Source organism: Malaclemys terrapin, chromosome 11 (genome assembly GCF_027887155.1).
Source record: "Malaclemys terrapin pileata isolate rMalTer1 chromosome 11, rMalTer1.hap1, whole genome shotgun sequence".
NCBI lineage: Eukaryota > Metazoa > Chordata > Testudines > Emydidae > Malaclemys > Malaclemys terrapin.
Window position 1 is genome coordinate 2,393,637 of NC_071515.1, and position 25,362 is coordinate 2,418,998.

At 44.2% G+C, this 25,362-nt stretch overlaps 1 protein-coding gene across 5 annotated transcripts in view; it reads right to left on the reverse strand.

The window, feature by feature from the left end:
* Positions 1–25,362, reverse strand: part of PCNT (pericentrin) — a 230,759-nt gene that overhangs the window by 103,552 nt on the left and 101,845 nt on the right. For all 5 annotated transcript variants that reach the window (XM_054043682.1, XM_054043685.1, XM_054043684.1 and 2 more), the window contains 5 exons: positions 17,782–17,928; positions 12,211–12,362; positions 9,155–9,369; positions 7,775–7,983; positions 3,174–3,336 (listed from right to left, as the gene is read on the reverse strand). In XM_054043682.1, the coding sequence (XP_053899657.1) occupies positions 3,174–3,336; positions 7,775–7,983; positions 9,155–9,369; positions 12,211–12,362; positions 17,782–17,928 (886 nt within the window). The remainder of the gene's footprint in view (positions 1–3,173; positions 3,337–7,774; positions 7,984–9,154; positions 9,370–12,210; positions 12,363–17,781; positions 17,929–25,362) is intronic.

Below are 25,362 nucleotides of genomic sequence, written 5' to 3' on the forward strand. Positions count from 1 at the left end.
GCCAGGCGGGAATTAACACTAACGGTAACTATAACTTTCTATCTAATTAAACTATTTTTAACTATTTTAGGGAAGAGTGCTAATACTGCCCCAGAGCTCCGTCTTCAGCCGAGGACAGTTGAGAAGGAACGAGAGGGCTCAGGTCGTGCACGCACTACATGCGGCACCAGCGGCACTGCAAGACACCTACCCGCGCAGACACGGCTACCATAAATCTCTGATCAACAGTGCCGGGACGCACCAATACCCAAAGTGGAGCACCCACAGGGACAGCACTCAAAGAACAACCCGTTTATTTTAAATTCAGTACTGTATCTTAGTTCAATCGTAGAAAAAAAAAAAAACCATAACATACTAAGGGCATTTTAAGATGCTCCAAAGCCTGTCTGCAGGAAAAAAAATAAACTAAAATAAGGGCATCTGACAGAAGAATCTGGTTAATTCTCAGCATATGTATTGATAGTGCATACAAGATGTTTAAGTTTTCTTTGAGCTATTAGACAGGTCCAAGTTGTGCCAGAGGTGTGCCTTGCACAAATAATAGCACAGATTTATGAAAGAAATTCCTTAAAGAACATTTATTTGTAACTTATACAAGCCAAAATGTAGATATATATTAGCACAGAGGTTTTAAACCTGTGACCCGCAGACCCCTGGCAGTCCACAGACTATGTCTAAAGGGTCCACAGAAGGTTGTTGTTACCACAGAGCAGTGGTTTTCAACCTGGGCTCTGCAGGCTATGTCTAAGATTTCCAAAGGAGTCTGCACCTGCATTCGAAATTTTTTTAGGGGTCCGCAAATGAAAAAAAGGTTGAAAACCATTGTAAAAGCAGATCTGTTACATGTTAACTTTAAATCCACTATATAAATCCATGGTACACCCACACCTTGAATAATGTGTGCAGTTCTGGTCAATTGGAAAAAACACAGAGAAGGCTAGAAAAACAAGTAAAGCTACTGAACAGCTTCCATACGAAGAGAGAGTAAGAAGACTGGGACTGTTCAGCTTGGAAAAGAGAACTCAGGGAGGATATGACAGAGATCTATAAAATCCTGAATGGTGTGGAGAAAGTGAATAGGGGAGTGTTAGTTATCTATTCACGTAACACAAGAACCAGGGGCCGTCCAATGAAATTAATAGGCAGAAGGTTTAAAATAAACATAAGAAAATATTTCTTCACACAACACACAGTTGGCCTGTGGAGCTTGTTGCTAGGGGATCTTGTGAAGGCCACAACTATAACTGGTTTAAAAAAATAATTAGATAAGTTCATGGAGGATGGGTCCAACCAAGGCAATTTGCCAAGAAGGCTGGGACGCAACCCACTGGTCTGGGTGTCCCTAAACCTCTAACTGCTACAAACTGGGACAGGACAACAGGGCATGGATCACTTGATAAATTGCCCTGTTCGGTTCACTCCATCTGAAATATCTAGCACCAGCCCCCACTGAAAGACAAAATACTGGTCTGGGTGGGCTATTACTCTGACCTAGTATAGACATTTTTATGTTCTTAACAGTAAAATTTACCATGTACAAGAAACAACAAAAGAATTTTCAAAAGGAGTATCACACCCATTCATATAATCAAGTTGTAACCAAGATCTCAAGTACTGATGGATTCCACCACTGCCTTTAGGGGCATGCCATGATGTCATAACACATTTTCCCCGTTTTAAATATATTTGTAAGAGAGTGTAACACTTCAATATCAGCACTTCTTAAAATAGATATTTAAAGTTGAAATTCTCTCCCATTTAAATCCATGATTCGTAACAGTTCTCTTCCCCTTCCTGCTTATAGCAACCTTGTATGTAACTGTGACAACCATTACCCCTTCTCTAAACAGCCTCTCTCCCTCACTCTCCAAAGAAATGGACAACACAGCCTTTTTGATGATTAATTTCCTCATGTGTAAAATGGGCATAATATCCGCCTACAAACAGGGCCGGCTCTGGCTTTTTTGCCGCCCTGCGCAGCAGGGGAGGGCGGCCAGAGCCCTGGGGAGAGGGCGGCGAGCCCCGGCCGGGGCTCCGCTCTCCCCGGCGGCCAGAGTGCCGGAGGGAGGGCGGCGAGCCCCGACTGGGGCTCCGCTCTCCCCGGCGGCCGGAGCCGGAGCACCACACCGCGCCGCCCCCCTCCAGGTGCCGCCCCAAGCACAAGCTTGGTGGGCTGGTGCCTGGAGCTGGCCCTGCCTACAAAGGTTGGCATCAGGCTTAATTAGGTAACATTTCTGAGTGCTTTGAGCACATAAAAGCACACTACAAAAACTCAACAATACTATTAAACTAGTTATTTGACAAGGAATGACATTACATGCATTTTGGTGCGACCATCAGTCTTTTAAACCAATGCTGGCTTTTATTTCCCAAGTCGTCAGAGAACAACTGGTTTGTACTTCACTGGGTCTCACATTTCCCAAAACTGACAGTATGTTTCCCCTATGCACCTCTTGGGACTTCTGTCTAAGAAAAGTTTCCAAAAGTAACTGCTAATGACAGAGTTCCTTGACTACTTCCTGAAATACTCTGAGTAATTTTCATCACATCCTGCTAGTTTTAAAATTACGAACATCGAGTACTAGGGTCACTTGTTTCTTTCAGTGATAGACAAAGTAAAATAATTATTTAGCAATTCCAATTTTGCCTGCCAGTTGGTATTCAATGCTCTCCGGTTAATAGCCTGTTCTTTCTTTTGTCTCCCATGTCTTTTATAATTTCCTTTGCATACATCCTCATCAAATATTTCCTTCTACTGTCATGGGGGTCCTTTCTGAACTAGCTGTGAGTGCTGGGACCCGTTGGGAAACTAGGCATCTCCCCTTTCCGAATGGTATAAAGCTCCCATTCCATTTCTAGCCATGCAAGAATGTGAGATACTGGTTTTTAAAGTCCTGACATTTTTAGCATAAAAAACATGCCACTAATACAGTACTGAACACTGGGCCCATTCCGGGCCTCAGGTAAGTGTAATGCTGATGGTGGGGAGGCAAGTGCCACATTTGATGGGAGAAAGAGGACATATCTATTTCAAGTAACACAGGGATTTAGAATGCCAAAGTGGGCAGATAAAGCAATCAAATATGCATTATAAATTCATTGATCCACCTCCAAATACTTTTTTTATATTATATAAATAGCATCTGAAATTTGTTTTTGTTTCATTTCCTTACCTTCTGCTTTATGAAGCTCCAGTGCCAGTTGATTCTTTGCCTCATTTTCCTCATTTAGACACTCCATTAGATCATGGTGCTGACTAACCACCTGGGCAGTTTCCTGATTTCTGCGGCTGAATTCTTCCTCAAAGTGAGCGTGAATTTCATGTGTTTTCTCCAACTAAAAAAAAAAAAAAAGTACATGACAACATACAACGCTAAACATATGAACTGCAATGATAATCTGAACCCTTATAAAAAGAGAACTTATTTTAATTTTTGTAATATTTATCTATCAAGTGCTTCTGCCAATTACAAAGCAGCTTGTAGCTTAATTGCTACATATTCCTAACATGTTTTATTATAGGACTTTGTTTTAATGTATTAATAGCCAATTAAGTGTTTTGAAGCAGTAATAATAAAAATACCATATATACTCGTTCATCAGCCGAATTTTTTTAGTAAAAAAGGGAAGCACAAGAGAAGGGGGTCGGCTTATGAACGGGTACAGAGAAGGAGAGGTGGGACACAGCCCCTCCCCCCAACAGAGGGAGCAAGGAGAGGCACCACAGCCAGCAAAGCCGGAAGAATCATAGAATCATAGAATATCAGAGTTGGAAGGGACCTCAAGAGGTCATCTAGTCCAACCCCCTGCTCAAAGCAGGACCAATTCCCAGCTAAATCATCCCAGCCAGGGCTTTGTCAAGCCGGGCCTTAAAAACCTCCAAGGAAGGAGACTCCACCACCTCCCTAGGTAACGCATTCCAGTGTTTCACCACCCTCCTAGTGAAATAGTTTTTCCTGATATCCAACCTGGACCTCCCCCACTGCAACTTGAGACCATTGCTCCTTGTTCTGTCATCTGCCACCACTGAGAACAGCCGAGCTCCATCCTCTTTGGAACCCCCCTTCAGGTAGTTGAAGGCTGCTATCAAATCCCCCCTCATTCTTCTCTTCTGGAGACTAAACAATCCCAGTTCTCTCAGCCTCTCCTCATAAGTCATGTGCTCCAGACCCCTAATCATTTTTGTTGCCCTCCGCTGGACTCTTTCCAATTTTTCCACATCCTTCTTGTAGTGTGGGGACCAAAACTGGACACAGTATTCCAGATGAGGCCTCACCAATGTCGAATAAAGGGGAACGATCACGTTCCTCGATCTGCTGGCAATGCCCCTACTTATACAGCCCAAAATGCCGTTAGCCTTCTTGGCAACAAGAGCACACTGTTGACTCATATCCAGCTTCTCGTCCACTGTGACCCCTAGGTCCTTTTCAGCAGAACTGCTACCTAGCCATTCGGTCCCTAGTCTGTAGCAGTGCATGGGATTCTTCCGTCCTAAGTGCAGGACTCTGCACTTGTCCTTGTTGAACCTCATCAGGTTTTTTTCTGCCCAATCCTCTAATTTGTCTAGGTCCCTCTGTATCCGATCCCTACCCTCTAGTGTATCTACCACGCCTCCTAGTTTAGTGTCATCTGCAAACTTGCTGAGAGTGCAGTCCACACCATCCTCCAGATCATTAATAAGATATTAAACAAAACCGGCCCCAGGACCGACCCTTGGGGCACTCCACTTGAAACCGGCTGCCAACTAGACATGGAGCCATTGATCACTACCCGTTGAGCCCGACGATCTAGCCAGCTTTCTATCCACCTTACAGTCCATTCATCCAGCCCATACTTCTTTAACTTGGTGGCAAGAATACTGTGGGAGACAGTATCAAAAGCTTTGCTAAAGTCAAGAAATAACACATCCACTGCTTTCCCCTCATCCACAGAGCCAGTTATCTCATCATAGAAGGCAATTAGGTTAGTCAGGCACGACTTCCCCTTCGTGAATCCATGCTGACTGTTCCTGATCACTTTCCTCTCCTCTAAATGTTTCATAATTGATTCCTTGAGGACCTGCTCCATGATTTTTCCAGGGACTGAGGTGAGGCTGACTGGCCTGTAGTTCTCCGGATCCTCCTTCTTCCCTTTTTTAAAGATGGGCACTACATTAGCCTTTTTCCAGTCATCTGGGACCTCCCCCGATCGCCATGAGTTTTCAAAAATAATGGCTAATGGCTCTGCAATCTCACCCGCCAACTCCTTTAGCACCCTCGGATGCAGCGCATCCGGCCCCATGGACTTGTGCACGTCCAGTTTTTCTAAATAGTCCCGAACCACTTCTTTCTCCACAGAGGGTTGGCCAGGAAGGGAAGAGGCGGGGTCAGGGTCTCTCCACTTCTGGCCATGCTGCTCTCCCCCCAGCCTCCGAAGCAGCTGCAGCTCTAGGGCTGGCAAGCTGCAGCCCTGCCGCTCAGCCCCACCCCCCAGAGCAGACTGTGGCCACACTGCTGGAGCAGGCTGCAGCCACACCGCCCAGCCTGCTGGAGCAGCTCCAGCCAGGCCAGAGACATCCTCCCCTGGCCCTCCCCAGATAAGGTGGGAAGGGATAGGATGGGGAGAGTGTGGGGGTCCTGGGCTAGGGGTGGGGTCATGTGCGGGGTCATGTGCGGGGTGATCACAGGGGTTACTCCCCCGACTCCCAGCTTCTCTCCCCCCCCCCCCAAAATTTCCCCACCAGTTGCAGTCCCAGCCCATCAGGGTAAGCAGCTGGCGCGCCGGGACACTTTGTTTATTTAGGTTTACCTCCATGCCTGCGGATGCGCGAGATAAACAAACCATCTCGGCCCACCAGCGGCTTATCCTGATGGCCCAGGAGCCAAAGTTTGCTGACCCCTGAATTATAGGGTCAGCTTATGAACGGGTTATAAAAATTTTCCATTTTTACTTATCCATCTTGGGCGGGTCGGCTTAAAAAAAAGAACCGGCTTATGATCAAGTATATACGGTAGATCTTTTCAAACAACTACCTCACCGCATAATGCAGGACTTTAAAAATGGGTTTTATGGCTCAATCTCACTGAAGTCAAAGGTAATTTTGCTACTGGCTCCCAGTGGAGTCAAAAGTTTCTCTTTAGAGTTACAGAGATTCACAATATTGTGAAACACACGATGGATCTTTCTCCTTGCAGTGCTTAACTCAATTTCCCACCCCCAGCCCTGCCCCAACTCTGCCCCTTCCCTGCCCTAACTCCGCCCCCTCCTCCCTCCCACTCCCAGCCACGCGGAAAGGGCTGCCCGAGTGCTACCGGCTTCACGGTTTGCCGGGCAGCCCCCAGACCCTGCGCCCCCGGCCAGCGCTTCCCCAGCGCAGCTGGAGCCCGGGAGGGGAAGCGCCCAGCCGGGGGCACAGGGTCTGGAGGCTGCCTGGCAAACTGTGAAGCCGGTAGCGCTTGGGCTTCGGGCAGCCCCCTTGCCTCCGGACCCTGCGCCCCAGCCGGGCACTTCCCCTCCCGGGCTCCGGTGGCGCAGGGTCCGGAGGCATGGGGGCTGCCTGAAGCCGGTAGCGCTGGGGCAGCCCGGCTCTTAAACAGAGCCGAAGAGTCGGGGAGGAGCAGAGCCGCCGCGGGAGGGGAAGTGCCCGGCCAGCATTTTCCCAGACATGTTTGGCTTTTTGGCAATTCCCCCCGGACGGGGGTTTGATTGCCGAAAAGCCGGACATGTCCGGGAAAAACCGGACGTATGGTAACCCTAATTGTAAAAGTCTTCCACCCCATTTTACAGTATGTAAGCCATGCAAAGTATATTTGCAAGTATGTGGGGTTAGGATCCTTCATTATTGCCCTTTTACCCCTTTCCTAAGAAGCCTCTGTCATGACAGTTTTCCTCAGTAGAAGTGGCCCCCTCCAGGATCAGTCATCACCGTTTTGTGTAGGAAGATCGCTTCAGAGGGGTCTGAAAGCCCTCCTCTGCCCTTTGCTTCACTACAGGCAACCTGAAAATTCTAATTCTGCTCTCCAACAAGGAAGCTGAATACATATCTATTAAACTGGTGGGTAAAGTTCCAGTTTAAACCTTGCCATGACAACAAACATCTTGTTTCATTATTACAAGCACCCCATAAAATACAGATGGCATGTAATCTAATTCAGGTCCAAAATACAGCAGAACCTCAGAATAACGAACACCTCGGGAATGGAGGTTGTTCGTAACTCTAAACAAAACATAATGGTTGATTTTTCAAAGGTTTACAACTGAACACTGACTTAATGCTTTGGAACTTTACTAGGCAGAAAAAAAAACGCATCTTAATTTAAATGAAGCAAGCACAGAAACTGTTTCTTACCCTGTCAAATCTTTTTTTTTAAACTTTCTCTTTATTTTTTTAGTTTATGTTTAACACAATATTGTTCTGTACAGTGCTGCTTTTTTTTTGTTGTTGTTTCCGCTGCCTGATTGCATACTTCCGGTTCCAAATGGGGTGTGCTGTTGACCAGTCAGTTCATAACTTTGGTGTTAGTAACTCTGAGGTTCTACTACACATACTAACAGACATTACCAGAACAGTTCTTATAGGTAATGAGGGCAGAACCTTCAATGCAGCAAGTAGGAAGATGTGTACAGATTTCTTATTGGAAATGTGAGCTGCGTACATAGCTTTTCATGCACTTCCCCAAGAATCCAATCCTACAAAATGCTGAATGCCTTAATGCCCAAGGGTCTCAGCATGTCACAGGATTAGACCCCAATTGTTTATGCCAATATGTAGCTAAAGGCTGAGATCTAGTTTTACTTGTTTAGTTGATTCTGTAACCAGCTCTAGAAGTTTCTCCACAGCAGTGCGCAAACGGCGACAGATTTTCAGGATCATCTCTTCGTTCTCAAGTGCCAGGTCTGGGCTTGCAAAAACACTCTCACATAAGTGCTGGCTCAGCTCAGATCCTTCATCGGTCACTGCAGACACCTGGTTGTGTTCTGTGAGAGTTTCATCCAGCAGGTCACCTACCAAAAGAATAAAATGAATTAGAAAAAACTATTACAAAAAATTATTCCAGAAACAGCTACTCGTTACACAACTGACTGACATGATCATATGCAAATGTAACAGTGACATTGCTTGGGACTGAGCAATGTTTACCTTATATACTCGTTCATTAGCCCGTTCGTTATAAGCCGACCCCACAAGACGGAGAAGTAAAAATAGCAAAAACTGTATGACCCTTTCATAAGCCAACCCTATATTTCAGAGGTTGGAAAACTTTGGCTCCCAGCCTGTCAGGGTAAGCTGCTGGCGGGTCGGGACGTTTTGTTTACCAGGAGCGTTCACAGGTACGGAGCCGCTCAGCTCCCAGTGGCCGCAGTTTGCAGTTCCCAGCCAATGGGAGCTGCGGGAAGTGCCATGCTACTTCCCGCAGCTCCCATTGGCAGGGAATGGCGAACCGCGGCCACAGGAGGCTGAGGGGCTCCATGCCTGCAGACACTCCAGGTAAACAAAACGACAATGTATTAATTATTCAATTCAGTGATTCCATAGAGTTTAAAATCATCAAATTTTGGTGTAGACCCGTTTATAAGCCGATCCCTGCTCTTTGATGTGTCACTTTTTTTACCAAAAATATTCAGCTTATGAACCAGTATATACGGTAATTAATGGAAAACATCTCAACATAAAGACGTTCTTTAATACTTAAAAACTGACATACCTCTTCATCAGATTTGGACATATTTTTGAAGCTATGAAACTACTTTGAGATGTTTGAAGAGAATAGTTATACCTAGATGAATGTTGCCCAGTTAGATATGACAAATCTTTTAAGATATAACAGGAGGCCCTGTGGCCTACACATAATTGCTACAAAGTCCAAGAGCTCCCCAGCCTTTCATTATTCCAGTTCAGGCTCCCAATGCTATGATAGAGAAAGGGCACATTATAATGGTTTTGATGAACACACAATGGAACTATCTTTGCCTCAGTACAGCATTTTCATGGTCAAGAGGATTAAAGCAAGAGGATTAAAGCTGGATATTGACAGTCTATCAGAACTCTGGAAAACCCCATTGGGTGGACGTGGAGAACACTGTAATAATAAATATCCATGCAGACAGCCCTGGCTGTGTGATATGATATTAACCGTATCTTAAAAAAAATAACTATGCCCAGACTGATACTCACTTTTTTCTAGGTCATGCTTCTCTCTGGCTTTGAAATGCTGTATGAATCCCACTTCTTCCATCATGCTGCGGCTTTCTCTAGAGTCTCCAGATGCTAGACTGTCATCGAGACAGAGACCAACTTTCTTACAGATAAGGTCTTCTGTGGCGATAGTGGCCTTTACCATTTCCACAAATAATTTCAAAACTTGCTGATAAGATTCCTGAAGTTTTTTCCTAGAACAGAAATACCATACAGTGCAAAGTACAGGATAGTTCAACTAGAAGAGGTACTTAAATATTGATAACACTTTTAAAAATTCAAAACCTCTCTGGAGGTTTGAGAGATTCTGTGACACAGCAGGTTATCAATATTTAAATGCCTCTTCTAGTAAGGATGCCACTTTGCAGCTATTTTCACTACTAAATTCCCCGAACAAATGAAGGATTAATTGTTAAATTAGACATTGTTGATTAGACCTTGAGACCTTGTCTCTTCATTGCTCTATCACAGGGGTCAGCAACCTTTCAGAAGTGGTGTGCCGAGTCTTCATTTTTGCACTCTAATTTAAGGTTTTGTGTGCCAGTAATAAATGTTAACATTTTTAGAAGGTCTCTTTCTATAAGTCTATAAGATATAACTAAACTATTGTTGTATATAAAGTAAATAGGTTTTTAAAATGTTTAAGAAGCTTCATTTAAAATTAAATTAAAATGCAGAACCCCCCGGACCGGTGGCCAGGACCCGGGCAGTGTGAGTGCCACTGAAAATCAGCTCGCGTGCCGCCTTTGGCACATGTGCCGTAGGTTGCCTACCCCTGCTCTATCAGAATCCCAAACAATTGCTGTCTCCCAATAACAAAAACATCTGTAAAATATTGATTTGTTATTACAAGCTTCTTATACCATTCATAAATATTAGATAAGTATTGCAAATTAATTGAAGGTTTCATGCCATCATTTTTAACTGAATAGTTATGTATGAATGAAGGTAGGAGACATCTGGATGTTTGCTAAGCTTCTCCACACAAAAGAACTTTACAACGATGATGAAAATTCTTTCCATAAAGTAATGGCAATAATTTGCGTTCTCACTAGTGTGTGGTGTTAAAGCCTATCCTGCGTAATAATTCTTTAGCTCTGGAAAATACATGCCAATCAAATCCATTTCCTCTTCTGCTCTCTGTCTTGTCCCCAGAGTTCTGCCCTGGTTACTTTCAATTCTCACTCTGAGGAGCTCATCTGCTCCCACAATTTCAGCTACCATGTCTATGCAAATGACTGACATCTACCTCTTCCCTCCTGATCTCCCATCCACACTGAAATATTATATTTCCAAACGTGGTTTCCTGGATGGACCACTGCCCTCTCACACACAGTGAAAAATTAACAGGCCGCCTTCTCCTCTCTCCATCACTGTCCCCAGCTTACAGCACAGAGCTTGTGAGCCTGTAGTACTCAGCCCTCTCCTGAACCACATTCAGTTTTAAGTAAATTCTTGCTTTTTACTCTACACTCTTAAAAATCATGCTTTCCTTCTCCATCCTTGGTCACCCTTGACTAATGCACCCTTCTCATGACTGGCCTTCGTGATGCCTAGCTTAATTCTAACCTCTGAAGAAATGAGATTGCAAAAATTAACTTTATTCTTACAACGCTGACCACTTTCTCCAGCCTTCAAACTGTTCCAATGGCTTCCCCTTGTTTTCCATATTATATTCAAGCTTCTCATCTTTATGGCATGGCACGATTCCACTTTTGTCTCTCCCATTTCTTCCTACTCCCAATTCTGCTTTCTATACTTCAACATGTTCACTTCCTGAAAATCTTTTTGTATCTTTATCCCACTCTCGTCTTTGCACCTTTCATTCAATTCCATTCCATGCACCTGGATCTCCTTTCCTTTGTTTTTGCACCAACTGATCTCCCTCTCCTCACTCAGAGGTCACTTAAACAAAAAAACAAAACAAAACAAAAACAAAAAAACCACACCTCGCACACACACCACACTACTAATACTCTGGGGGGAATTCTGCGCCACTGTGCACGTGCAGAATTCATGTCCCCCACAGAAAAATGACTTTCTGACAAGGAAGCAAAGGAACCCTGCAAGAACAGTCACGCACCACTCCCTACCTGCGCAGGTACATCATTTCAAGCACCCGGAGCAGCTGGCAGACAGGTAAATCACCGCAGGGCAGAGGACACCCCGGGCAGTGGCTCCTACTCTGAGCCAGGATATCATCGGCTAGTCCCAGCTGGGCTGGAGGCAGGAGTGGACGAGACTTCCTCTTCTCCTACAAGGAGGAGCTGGGGCTGTGCCAGACCCACCTCCAGAAACCTCTCCCAGCTGCAGGAAACTCAGCATCCTCCCCTGCTTCCTGCCCCCATCACTCCTCAGCTGCAGGGGGAGGGGGTCACTGTACGCCCAACCCCCGTGCATCTGGACCTCCCATACCCAGACACCCCCGCAAAGCCTCATCCCATACAACCAGAACCTCCCTACTCCTCCATACCCAAACCCCACCCCACTGAAGCTCAACCCCTACATCTGGACCCCACCCCCATGCACTATACAGAGTTTTTCCAAAGTTTGCCTACCATGAGATAAAGACTACACATTACTCTTATTCCAATCATCAATATGATTTCTTCACTACAGTGTCTACTTTCAATAACTACTCAGTTCCAATTGTTTCCTAAAGAGATTCTAATGTACCCAGAGGTAAACTGAAAACAGAAAGAAAGAATCTACCCTGCTCTTCCATCTGATCCCAAAAAAGCCTTCACCTTTCTTTTCAAACTCTGAGCTAATTTTTATACCTATTTCAGATAATAAACAGATACCACAGTTAGTGAAGTGGGTATCAGAATGGTAATGTTCATTTTTAAGGTGTCCTAGATTTTTAGCATGTAAAGTAAAGACTAACAGTAACTTGGATATGCTTCAAAGATAGCGAAAACACCGTCACCTTCCTATACATTTAATTTGGCTTAGTTACTTTTTCGTTTACAGAAGGAAAAAAAAAAAAAACAGATATACGACATTGAACACTATATATCCCAAAATGAACTAACCTTTCATTCTGGGACAGTTCGATATCAGATCTCAACATAGCTACCAGGTACTCTCCTTCTTGATTTTCTCTGTCTCGTCGCTGTAGCAGGGTCTCTAGCTCAGAGTTAGTCTCCTCCAACTTTTGATTTAAAGACTCCACTTTCTTTTCCAGCTGTGGGAAATGGAACAACAAGGCAAGGGATAAAAGGCCAGTCATTTTTACCAAACTACTAGAGCTTTATTCAGTTATCTTATTATGAAATCTCATCTACAATACAGAGAAATCACAAACAGCTCTGGAGACTGCATTCCATTTATAATGGATTCTAATACCACAAGAGTTGGAGGACATGAGAAAGACTAAAACAGAACGGCAGTTAAAATTGTTTTTCTCTCTTTCTAGTATAGTTTTGCTTAAAGTCGCTGTTAAATCTGCATCCATAGTCTCAGTACATTCAAGTAATGCTGGCAAGTTATATAAGCTCTTAATGACACTTCAGTTTGTTTTGCATTAACTTTCTCCATTCAAGTCTGAAGGATAGAAAGCAGTGCTCTGGCAGAATTTGCTACAGTGCAGCACACAAACTTCAACAGTGAATGGACTCAATAAGATCACATCCCAACCAATGTTTCTCCATTCTTTATCCCAATAAACCCTTTTTGTCCAGAAAACATCCTTTATTCTCTGCTCTCATTTTTGTGTTGACTTCAATATGCTGCTCTTTTAAAAGCGAATAGTGCTTTAACTGCCGGCAGCTATCAAGCACATTTACATCAATAACGTTACACCTGATCACCCGAACAAACCATTACTATGGCAACAACTTTTGCCTCAACACAAAGCAAGTATTTAACTATACTTTTTCTTTGAAGAGGGAAAAGGAGAGACCAGGGTAAAAAGCATTCCATTTCCCTGCCAATTTTCTGCCGTTATTCATTAAACACTGTATGAAGAGCACAAAATAATGTGCTCTTCTTGAAGTTACTATTCCCAATTTCCAGTTTTTCTACTAAACAGAAAATGAAGTTTCACTGAGGAATAGTTTTGATGTAACAATTCTACATTTTGAGCATTTGCATTAAATATTGGCCAACAACATTAAAATAAACTCTGGGATTCTCCTGAATTATTAGAAGGGAGCACCACAACTAAACTGATACTTCACTCCCTTTCATTTCCAACCCTGACAACTCACCTTCACTTTTAATTTATTCTAAGTACGAAAAACAGCTCATTTTAATTCATTTGCTGTTTCTACATTTCCTGCTTAAGGGCTAGTCTACACTGGCAACACTTTAACATGGTTTGTGTAGTCACGGCAGAGCGCTGGAGGAGAGCTCTCCCAGCGCTCTTAACAAAACCCTCCATGACAGGCGTGGCTCCCCGTGCTGGTACACGGTTTACCCTGGCACATAACAGCGCTGAAACTTGCTGCGGTCAGGGGGGTGTTTTTTCACACCCCTGAGCAAAAGTTGCAGCCCTGTAAAGTGCCAGTGTAGACAAGCCCTAAGACACACAGCCTTGACAGTCTGTCACTGCCCATCCTACAGCCTGGAGGGAATCTTGATTCTACCAAGATTTCTGATCTGCAAGAGCTTTCCAAACCAGCTAAATTAGGCCTTGTCTACACTGGCAATTACTGCGCAGTAAAGCAGCCTCTCCGGTGTAACTCCTGAGGTGTACACACTGCCAAGCCACTTAGTGTACAAAAACTCCTCAGTTGCAGCGTTGCAAAAAAAGCACCTCCAGGAGAGTCAAAAGAGCAGAGGCTCCAGCGCTGTATTGGCAGGGTAAACACATTACAGTGTAGAAAGCATTCAATTGGCCTCCTGAAGTGTCCCATAATCCCTCAAGTGGCCACTCTGCTCATTGGTTTGAACTTGGCTGCCCTGGAGACATGCGCCCCTCCCTTTCAAAGCTCCATTTCTGACAGCCCTGCATGCTGTGCCAGTCTGCTCTGGGACACAAAGCCAACCATTAATGGGGAATGCGCCTGCTGCTGAGCACAGAGGCAGGCATGTGTGCGGGTGTGCAGAGAGAGAGAGTGTGTGTGTGTGTGTGAGTGAGAGAGAGCGAGAGAGAGACAGACAGACAGACAAGATAGCTGGAGAGGGAGACAGGGGCTGATGTCAGGGTTTCCCCCTCCCCAGTGCCGGGTTTACAATGGTGCCAGTGGCGCCATGGAGTCAGGCCCATGCTCATAAGGGGCCCCGACCTGCTCCGCTTGCACTGCTCCCCCCACCCACCACTTGCTCCTCTCGGCCGGCCTGCCTGCCAGCTGCCCGAGAACTTCTCTCCGCCCCCTGGTCCCACCCCCCTGCTCCTCTCTGCCCCCTGGCCAGACCCCAATGCACCTCCAGCTCCAGGCAGTCTCTGCTTCCCACCACCTGTGGGGCCCCGCCTGTGTCCCTGGAGCTGAGCCGCCTGGGACTGGTGCAGAAGCCCGGCCAGTCTCAGTCAGGTGGGGGCAGGGGGAACAGTGTGGGGGGCTTGGCTGGGCCCCTCCAGGCAAGTGCGTCTTCAGGGAGCTGGCCGGGCAGGCCCTGGCTGATCGTGCCATTCCCGATGCGCCGGAGTGATTCCCCATCCCGGGACCAGCCCAGGCTCCGCTGCCATCTCAGCCCAGCAGACACAGTCGCCTCCCAGCAGATCAGGTGAGTACAGCCGGGAGGCAGGACATGGAAGAGTGGGCCTCTGAGGGGGGGTATTTGTGGGGGGAAATGGGCTGTGAGGGGGCGGGGGAAATGTGTGTTGGGGCACTAGAGAGTGGTGGTTCTGTGGCGGGTGCTGGGCAGTTGTGGTGGGGCTATGAACGGGGGTGCTAGGCAGGAGTGGTGTTGTGCATGGCGCTGTGCATTTGTGGGGTGGAGCAGGGCTCTGGCCATAGGGAGTCCGGAGGGGGTGTTGGGCAGGGGGGTAAAGGGGCTGTGTGGCACGGCATGAGCCCGCCCCCAAGGGGAAGGGGCATGGTGGCAGCACAGGGCCGGGTGGACCACCGTGCATCTGGCAACTGCTGGTTTGTAAATAGTAGCCTCGCACTGCGCTGGGCGGAGAGGGGCCGCCCGTGCCATGCCATGCCATGCCCCATTGCCTCTGCCTGGCCCCTTGCTCTGGGGACTGAGCTCCCCATGCCATGCACCATTGCCTCCATGGGGGCCCATAAATATGTTTGGCACTGGGCCCACAATAGATTAATCCGGCCCTGCCCTGCCCCTTCCCCAGGGCTGGTTGCTTCCTGACGCTGTCTGAACTTTCAAGACAGCATGCTGACATATTCTCTGACCTCCAAAACACACTGTCTCTCCCCACCCACCCACCCTCTCTTTCTCTCTCTCCCTGTCACACTCTCCCCTCCAGTTGAAAAGCAGCTGGCAATGTAGTAGGATGCCCATGGAACAATGGGATTGGGAAACCTGCATCATGTGACACTGTGCCTGCCTCTGAGGCACTGCAAACCTTTCCCAAAGCACCCTGCGGCCAGTTGCACAGTGGGATAGCTACCACAATGCACTGCTCTCTTTGCTGATGAAAGAGATGCTAATGTGGACGCGCTCCACTGTCACAAGGAGCACAGTGTGGACACGCAACAGCGGTTTAATTCCAGCACTTTTATTAAAGTGGTATAACTTGTTGCGCAGAAACTTGCCAGTGTAGATATACCCTTAGATTAATCACTCTCATTCTTGGATCCATCTTTCCGTGCAACTAGCAAAACTTTCATAGAATCATAGAATATCAGGGTTGAAAGGGATCTCAGGAGGTCATCTAGTCCAACCCCCTGCTCAAATCAGGACCAATCCCCAACTAAATCCCCAAATGGCCCCCTCAAGAATTGAACTCACAACCCTGGGTTTAGCAGATCAATGCTCAAACCACTGAGCTATCCCTCCTGCCCTTTACATAACTTTAGAATTTTAGAGCAGCTAGCGTCTCCTCATCCCCGTGAACAGGTGGTTCAAGCCACCATGGAGGATGGAAGTCTCATGTCTCTAGTGTCAGCAGTGAAAAAGGAGCTAGTTAGAGGACATGCATCTAACCGGAACTTCTGCATCAGTCATGAAGTCAGCTAAAAGCTGACCAACTGAAGTTTTCTTAAGGCTGTTAGGTAAGAAATATTGACTAGAAAAGGAGCATTATTTTGTATGTCATGATAGGGGGTCCTCATGCACCGAGGGGGTTAATTTTATCTGTTTTAAATCTAAGTACTGATCTTTTACATCACCCTCTCCCTTTCCATTTTTGTCTTTCAGTATCATTAACAGAACTGCCTTCAAAGCAGGACACTTTGTAATATGAATGTAACTTCCAAGATTTTCTTTATACAAATTTGTTATACCATGAAACATCCGTGCTGATATAAGAACATGGGATTGAAAGGGACCTTCCTAGGTCATCGAGCCCAATCTTTTGCTATCATAGGCAGCCACAGCATACGATCCCTTTCAGACATTTATCAAGTTCCACCCTAAAACCCAATTAGGATTCTTGCCTCTACTACTCTTCTTGGGAGGCTGTTCCACAACCTCACTCTTTTGATTGTTCAGAAAACGTCTAATTTCCAGACTAAATTTACGCATGGACAATTTTGATAGTTTTCCAATTTATGGAGAATGAATTTGTCTTAAAGTTTAACAAAAGATTGAAACCAATTATTACAATATGGGGATGGAGGGGCCTAGTATGATTTACAGTATTAAAATTAGTTAAACTGTTTTGATGTAAACAAAGCACCTTGTAATTGCATAAAATTTTCAAGAAATAATTTTCAATTTTGTTTCAAGAAAGTCACAAATGTAGCTTATTTTTTATCTAATACTACTAACATTAATACTTGTGCATTACAAAAAAGTTACTATGTAGGAGAATCATTGTTCAGTTTCTGTAACCAAGAGAGGCGGTTTATAGTAGAGGTAGTGTTTTTAGATATCAAAACATCAGCCTTGATACCCCCTTCATTGTCCCTCACAGGTGTGTGTGCACCTTCTTTCATGCTGCCCCTGATGCCTCAAATTTCTGTGCCAAGCCATCTTCCTTGACACAGCCAAACCTCTCCTAAACCTTATCCATCTCACCTGCAAGAAACAAAGGGCAGGACAGGTAAGCAATCAAACACACAGAATCATCAATATATGCACATGCCTTAAGAGTAATTATTGTCACCTTTGTCCATCCGTTCCTCTCCCTTGTCTCATACCCTAACTTCAACACAGGGATCATGTCATTGTTTGTTTTTGTGACATATCGAGTACATTTTTTTTCCAATACCAGAAAATTAAAATATTATATCTCAGGAGAATGGAATAATCACTGAAAGTAACTGGATAGGTTCCCTCCTCTAGCAGCCACAACCATGCTGCATCACAACTTTTCTCCACCCACTAAGGTACAATGCTATCCTCATAACACACTAGCTAACAGAAGAAGCCAACAATGCCTCAAAAACTAGTTAATATAAACCAATGACTGCACCAAAGTGGTATCCTCTGTACAAATACATCTTAATGGGGAAAGGGGGAGGAGAGGAAAGCTATGTTCAAACAGGACACAAGGAAAGTGCGATTAAAATCTAAGCCTCAGTATTTTCACATACCTGGATGATTATATTTGTCTTTTCCTGTATCTGTACTGATAACTCCTCTTTCTCCTTTTCGTAATGTGCTTGTGCCTTTTCTGTCTCTTGTATCAACACCTGCTCCTTGCTGCGCCAGGCAGTCTTCCTTTCAGCTTCAAATTCCTCCTGCATTAAAAAAAAAAAAAAAAAAAAAGTTAAAAAAAAAAAAAAAAAGGATTCCCAGGCCAACCAACCAAAAACAATTTGCAGAAATCTAACTAAAAATTACCAAGAAGTGTGGCACTTTAGAGAATATTTACGTAGATGAAGGGACTATCTGTAAATGTCAAAAAAATTCCTACACGGTTTTCAATAAATTCACATAACATATTCTCACCAGTACTAATACTTTATCAAGTTCTCTGTTAAGATCTGAGATATGGTGACAGCATAAAAACTAGTGCATCTCTGAACATGGGGGCATCGAAGCACCTACATGTAGAGCAGTACTGTTCCTTGGCATAGCATCTGAATGAACAACACTGTTCCTCACAACTGTTCATTAGAGATTATTGTCCCCAAAATATAGTATTTCCCAGGAAGACACTAAAAATATCAGAAATGCTTATCTGGTATAGCTATCAATACCAGACATAGTGCTTTCTAGAGAGAATATTGGGTATGACAACAACAACATTATAGTTACACTGGGAGATTTACCCATATGCTTGTAAGAGTAGGATTTGGGAGAACTCATTAATTCAAAGGATCCAATAGAAGCAAGTGCAGAGAAGTATCTTTTGAAACAACTAAAAATTATACGGAGATAATGTATTTAAAAAGTCCACTAACTCTCTTCCACCCAGCAGTCTTAACATTCAAACCCAAGGAATAATATTGGCAAGTGATGCTTAAATTGAAGTACATTTGAAAGTGCTTAATCACATCTTGAATTTCTAAAGACATTTCTGGAGGCAGCCACCTTGGTACAAAATAACCTACCAATGACACTGTATTAAAGGAGGAGTTACTTACTCTACAGTAACTGAAGTTCTTTGAGACGTTTGTCCCTATGGGTGCTCTACTTCAGTTGTGCACGTGCCCCATACACCTTTGATCAGAGACTTCTGGTAACAATGCCAGTTCAGTCCACACAAACGCCCTAGTTATCTTCATGCCCCATGATAAGGGTATGTAAGGGCAGCATCAGACAACCAAATTCAGTTCCTTCTCTAACTCCGAGTCCCACAAAGGAAGACTCCAAAGCAGAAGGGAAGGATGGCACCTAGTGGGCACCCACAGGGACAAATCTCTCAAAGAATTCCAGTTACTGTAAAGGGTAAGGAAGTCCTCCTCCTCCTCCAAGTCATGTCCCTATATCGGTGCTCCAATTCAGGTGACTCCTGAGCAGTACCCTGTAAAGGAGGTGGACGTTTTGGAGCCAGATCGAAGACTGACTGGAGACTAACAATGACAAGGTGGAATCTTGCTCTAGAGGCAGGTATAGAATGTAATGTTTAGAAAAAGGTGTGAACCAAAGCCCACGTGGCAGCTTTGCTTATTTCTCCAATGGGAACATTCTTTAATGGGGTTATGGAAATAGACTGATCAAGCGGAGTGAGATATCATAGAATATCAGGAAGCTGAATGTCCTAGTTGATGTGGAAGTCTGAGGTTACCTGGGGCAAAAGTGGAAGTGTGACCAGAGAGATACCTTTTCTTTAATAAATGTGGTGTACAAAGAATCAGCTATCAAAGCCCGCTAACTCACCAGTTCTCCTAGTGGAGGTAATAGCCACTAAGATTGCAGTCTTCACGAACAAGTGTGGAAGGGAACATTTAGCCAGTGGTTCAAGGGGAAGCCTCATTAGAGAACTGAGAACCAGGTACAAGTCTCACTCCGGTGTATGTTGTTTGACATGAGGAATAAGATCTGATAATCCTTTGATGAATCATGAAGTAATGAAGTGAGTAAAGACTAAAAAACCCTTGACTGAGGAATGGAAAAATTGCAATAGCCACTAGATGAAATTTAATGGAACTCCAAGAGAGGGCCCCAGTTCTTCATACCCAAAAGGTAATCCAATAATATTTATTGGATAATATTTCAGATAATATTTCAACAAGAGACAGGTACCTTTGGAACCTCTTCCTCAGGTATGTTTTTCTAGTAGACTCATGTCTACTATTGAGCAAAACTTCTTGCAATTCTTTTGAACAGGAGATCGCTACCCATAAGATCCATCTATATGCCAAGCCTTGAGACGCAGAGCTGTCAAGTTGGGGTGAAGACCTTCCACCGAGTCCTGGATTAGTAGGTCAGGTATTATTGGTAATCAAAGTGCAGGGCAAGAGGAGGGGCAAATCAGGTATGGGAACCATACCTGACTAGGCTAAACTGGTGCAATTAGGATGATTCTGGTTCTGTCCTGCTTGATCTTGTTTAGGATTCTGAGGAGCAACGGCATCAGAGAATAGGCAGATAGGAGGTTTCTGGACCACAAAATGAGAAAGGCACCTCCCAGGGAATGACAACTAACACACCCTCCTGAGCAAAGCATTCAGCATTTTCTGTTCAGGGCTGTGGCGAAGAGATCTAATTCTGGAGAACCCCCGGTAAGAAACATCAAGGGGTTAAGGTCCCATTTGTTATCATGGCAGAAGTGTCTGCTCAAGTTGTTGACAATGATGTTCTGGAAGCCTGGTAAGTATGTGACAGAATTGAAGATTTGATGAGCTATGCACTAGTTCCACAGATTTACTGTTTCTGTACAAAAGGAGGAGGATCTTGCTCCTCCCTGGTGATTTATATTGTACATGCCGGCCATGCTGTCTTTATCCTCATTTATCACAATCATAGGTAGAAAATGTCTGCAGTCAGATCTGACCACTCTGAGCTCCAGTAGGCTGATGTGGAGAATGGATTCTTGAGCTGCACATTCTCCATGAATGGTATGACTTTGAAGACAAGCTCTCCACCCTATATGAGACGTACCAGTCACTATAGTTATAGTTGGAGATGGAGAAGCGAATGGAACTCCAGTGCATACTGTGAAAGGTTGGACCCCTTGGGAAGCCACCTGCTATGCTGAGATACTACTGAGTGTAACCTGTTCTGCCAGCATGGACCCTCTTTAACCTGTCTTGCTGAGCCAGGCTCTTAAAACCTCCTCTAACACACACACACACACACAGAGCGGAAGGGCCACACCCAGCTGCAGATCAACTCTGGTAAGACTCAGTTTAAGGGACTTGTTTCAGCATATCCCTCGGCCCACGACACTTCCCGCAGCCCCCATTGTCCTGGGACGATGAACCACGGACAGTGGGACTGTGATTGGCCGAACCTGCGGACACGGCAGGGAAACAAACCAGCCCAGTCTCCCAAAACTAAGGAAACTAACAAAAACTAAAAGTAAAAACTACTCCCTAAAGGCAAACCTAGCTAAACAAGTGAGCACAAGTTGATCCATTTCAGGCTGAGGCATCTGAGAAAAAAAAACTTAGGGAAAATAACCTAATGGCAGCTATACTGGTTCAGACCAATGGTCCATCTAGCTCAGTACCCTGTCTTCCCACAGTGGTCAGTGGCAGGTGCTTCAGAGGGAATGAACAGAACACAATATCATCGAGTGATCCAACCCGTCGTCCACTCCCAGCTTCTACCAGTCAGAGGCTAGGAACACTCTGAGCATGGGGTTGCATCCCTGACCACCTTGGCTATTAGCCATTGATGGAGCTATCCTCCATTACCTTATCTAATTCTTTTTTTAAGCCAGTTATACTTCTGGCCTTCACAACATCCCCTGACAATGAGTTCCACAGCTTAACTGTGAACTGTGTGAAGTATTTCCTTTTGTTTCCTTTAAACCTGCTGTCTATTAATTTCTTTGGGTGACCCCTTGTTCATGTGTATGTGAAGGGGTAAATAACACTTCCTTATTCACTTTCTCCACACCATTCATGATTTTATAGACCTCTATCATATCTCCTCTTAGTCCTCTTTTTTCCAAGCTGAATAGTCCCAGTCTTTTTAATCTCTCTTCATATGGAAGCTGTTACATACGCCTAATCATTTTTGTTGCCCTTTTCTGTATCTTTTCCATTTCTAATATATCTTTCTTAAGATGGCTTGACCAGGACTTCATGTAGTATTCAAGGTGTGCGTGGATCATGAATTTATGCAGCAACATTATAATGTTTACTCTTTTATTATCTATCCCTATTCTAATGGTTCCTAACATTGTTAAGCTTTTTTGACTGCCGCTGCACTTTGAGCAGATGTTTTCAGAGAACTATCCACAGTGACTCCAAGATCTCTTTCTTGAGTGGTAACAGCTAATTTAGACCCCCATTATTCTGCTGGGATTATGTTTTCCAGTGAGCATTATTTCATCTGCCACTTTGCTGCCCAGTCACCCAGTTTTGAGAGATCCCTTTGTCACTTTTTGCAATCTGCTTTGGACTTAACTATCTTGGAGTAATTTCGTACTGTCTGCAAACTTTGCCACCTCATTGTTTACCCCTTTTTCCAGATCATTTATGAATATGTTGAACCACATTTGTCCCACTACAGACCCCTGGGGGACACCATTATTTACCTCTCTCTATTCTGAAAACTGACCATTTATTCCTATCCTTTGTTTCCTACCTATTAACCAGTTACTGACCTATGAGAGGACCTGACTTCTTATTCCATGACTGATTAGTTCGTTTAAGAGCCTTTGGTGAGGAACATTGTCAAAGGCTTTCTAAAAGTCCAAGTACACTATATTTACTGGATCACCCTTGTCTACACATTTACTGATCCCCCTCAAAGAACTCTAGTAGATTGGTGAGGCACGATTTCCCTTTACAAAAAACATGCTGACTCTTACCGAAAAAATGGTGCTCATCCGTCTGCTAATTCTGTTCTTTACTATAGTTTCAATCAATCTGCCTCATACTAAAGTTAGGCTTACCGGCCTGTAATTGCCAGGATCACCTCTGGAGGCTTTTTTAAAAATTGGCATCACATTAGCTACCCTCCAATCATCTAGTACAGAAGCTGATTCAAGCAATAGGTTACATACCACAGTTAATAGTTCTGCAATTTCATATTTGAGTTCCTTCAGAACTCTCGGGTGAATACCATCTGGTCCTTGTGACTTATTACTGTTTAGTTTATTAATTTGTTAAAAAAACTCCTCTCATGACACTTTAATCTGGGATGGTTCTTCAGATGTGTCACCTACAAAGAATGGCTCAGGCGTGAGAATCTCCCTCACATTCGACACTGCCCTAGATACCACTAGTATGGAGCACGAGGATAGCTAGGACATATGTGCAGACTGAACACACGCGGCTATCAAAAGACTGATCAAAGAAGCATGGACACCTGAAGTGGAATATCCATACAGAAACTACACAAAGAAGAATCTGTATTTAAGCAAGCTGAAAACTGGTTTATAACTTCTAAAATGAAGATCTCACACTGCCAGTATTACAAAGTATGCCTCTGTCAGTGATATTCAGACCTCAGTGGTTCAGGAGCCAACTTAGCAATCAACATTACCTAAAAGAGCCACAGTAGCATGAACTCATTTTTTCATTTACTATAGTACTGTAACAGTACCAAAGGGGAAATATTTTGTTTTTATATATATAAATTATTCTCACAGCAAAATGACTGACCAAGTATTATTTTATCTAGTACAGTAGGTTAACAACACAGTAAATGTATCCTGACTGGTTAATAATTAAATCACACATGTCATGCGCTGCAAAGAGCCGCAGGAGATGCATTAAAAAGCCAACTGCAGCTTGCAAGCCTCAGTCTGAGTATCACTGCTCTGTATCAAGCTAGTTGTCATGAAGTAGACGGAGAAGTAGTCAGAGAAGTAGAATGTACTTTCAGATCTATTTCAAAGACTTGTTCTGCTGAGAAATCAGCTTCTTTCCATCCTTCCAAATGCTAAATGGGATAAAATGTGTACAAATCTCTTTAAAAAACTGAAGTTTTCATATTAACATACACAAGCATATCGCAAATCACAACTGAAGGTAAAATATAGTCCTTAAATGCATGATCGTGTTTATGGCACATTATGCGTTTATCTCTGAATAGATATTTTACAAAGGCCATTTCTTTTAATACCTTACTGTAAACTGAAGCGTTAAGGACAAAATGCCAGGTTTACATTATTTTTATACAGTCACTCCTCGCTTAACATTGTAGTTATATTCCTGAAAAATGCTACTTTAAGCAAAATGATATTAAGCGAATCCAATTTCCTCATAAGAATTAATGTAAGGGGGGGGGGGAGATTACGTTCAAGTGAAATTTTTTTTGCCAGACAAGAGACTTTTTTTTTAATTTATATACACACACACACACACACACACACACACACACACACAGAATCAGTTTTAAACAAACAATTTAATACTGTACACAGCAATGATGATTGTGTAGCTTGGTTGAGGTTGTGGAGTCAAAGAGTGGGATATTTCCCAGGGAATGCCTTACTAATAAATGATGAACTAGCACTCGGCTGAGCCCTCAAGGGTTAACACATTGTTGTTAATGTAGCCTCGTACTCTACAAGGCAGCACGAAAGGAGGGAGGGGAGACAGCATGGCAGCGAGAGACAGTGTGTGTGTGTGTGGGGGGGGGCCTTTAAGAACGCTGACCCCATTCTAAGTATATTTCCTTTTTAAGTAGATCAGCAAGTTGAGACAGCAGCTGCTGCCAGCAAGTTCCTTCCATTCTGAGCCCTGTCATGTGTCCCCCCACCTGCTCTGTGGAGATGGGGTAAGGGAGACACTTTGACATTAGTCCCCCTCTTCCTCTTCCTCCCCCCTTTCCCCACCCCCACCCCCCACACAGCAAGCAGGAGGCTCCCAGGAGCAGCTCCAAGGCAGAGGGCAGGAGCAGCACATGGCAGTGGGAGAAGGGACAGCTGAACTGCCCAGCAATTGATAGCCTGCTGGACGACTACCGCATAGGGAACACAGGGGAGCTGATGGGGGGCTGCCGGTCCACCCTGGCTCCAAGCCCCCACCAGTTAGCGCCAATGGGTGGCCCTTTCTGCAAGCAGTGGATGAAGCGGGCAACTGCCAAACAACGTTATAAGGGAGCATTGGGCAACTTAAAATGAGCATGTTCTCTAACTGATCAGCAACGTAACAATGTTAACCTGGATGACTTTATGTGAGGATTTACTGTATTTTTTTCAGCATTGTTTGGGTTGTTCTCCAATTTAGAATACACCTCATTACAAAGTACATGTATAACGTATTACAAAAAATGTAAACGCTTTTACCCAAAAGCAAAAAGGAGAAAAGTAAAAGGAGAAGACATCTTAAAATAGAGGCTCCCTCATGGACCACATCAATTCCCATTCATGATTGCATAGCATCTCTGTGGCAAATACAGTAACTGCTTACATAAAAAAGTGATGTTAGGAACATAATGTATTTTTAGTCCCTTTTAATGTGATTTAATTGACAAACAATCAGAAGAGAGTTAGACTCATGTGACTAGCAAGTAATCTGGCCCAAAAACCATTTTAGGAATTGCTAATTTATCTTTTCCATTTCCAACTTCTGTGTCTCTAGGACTTTATAAAGACAATCCGG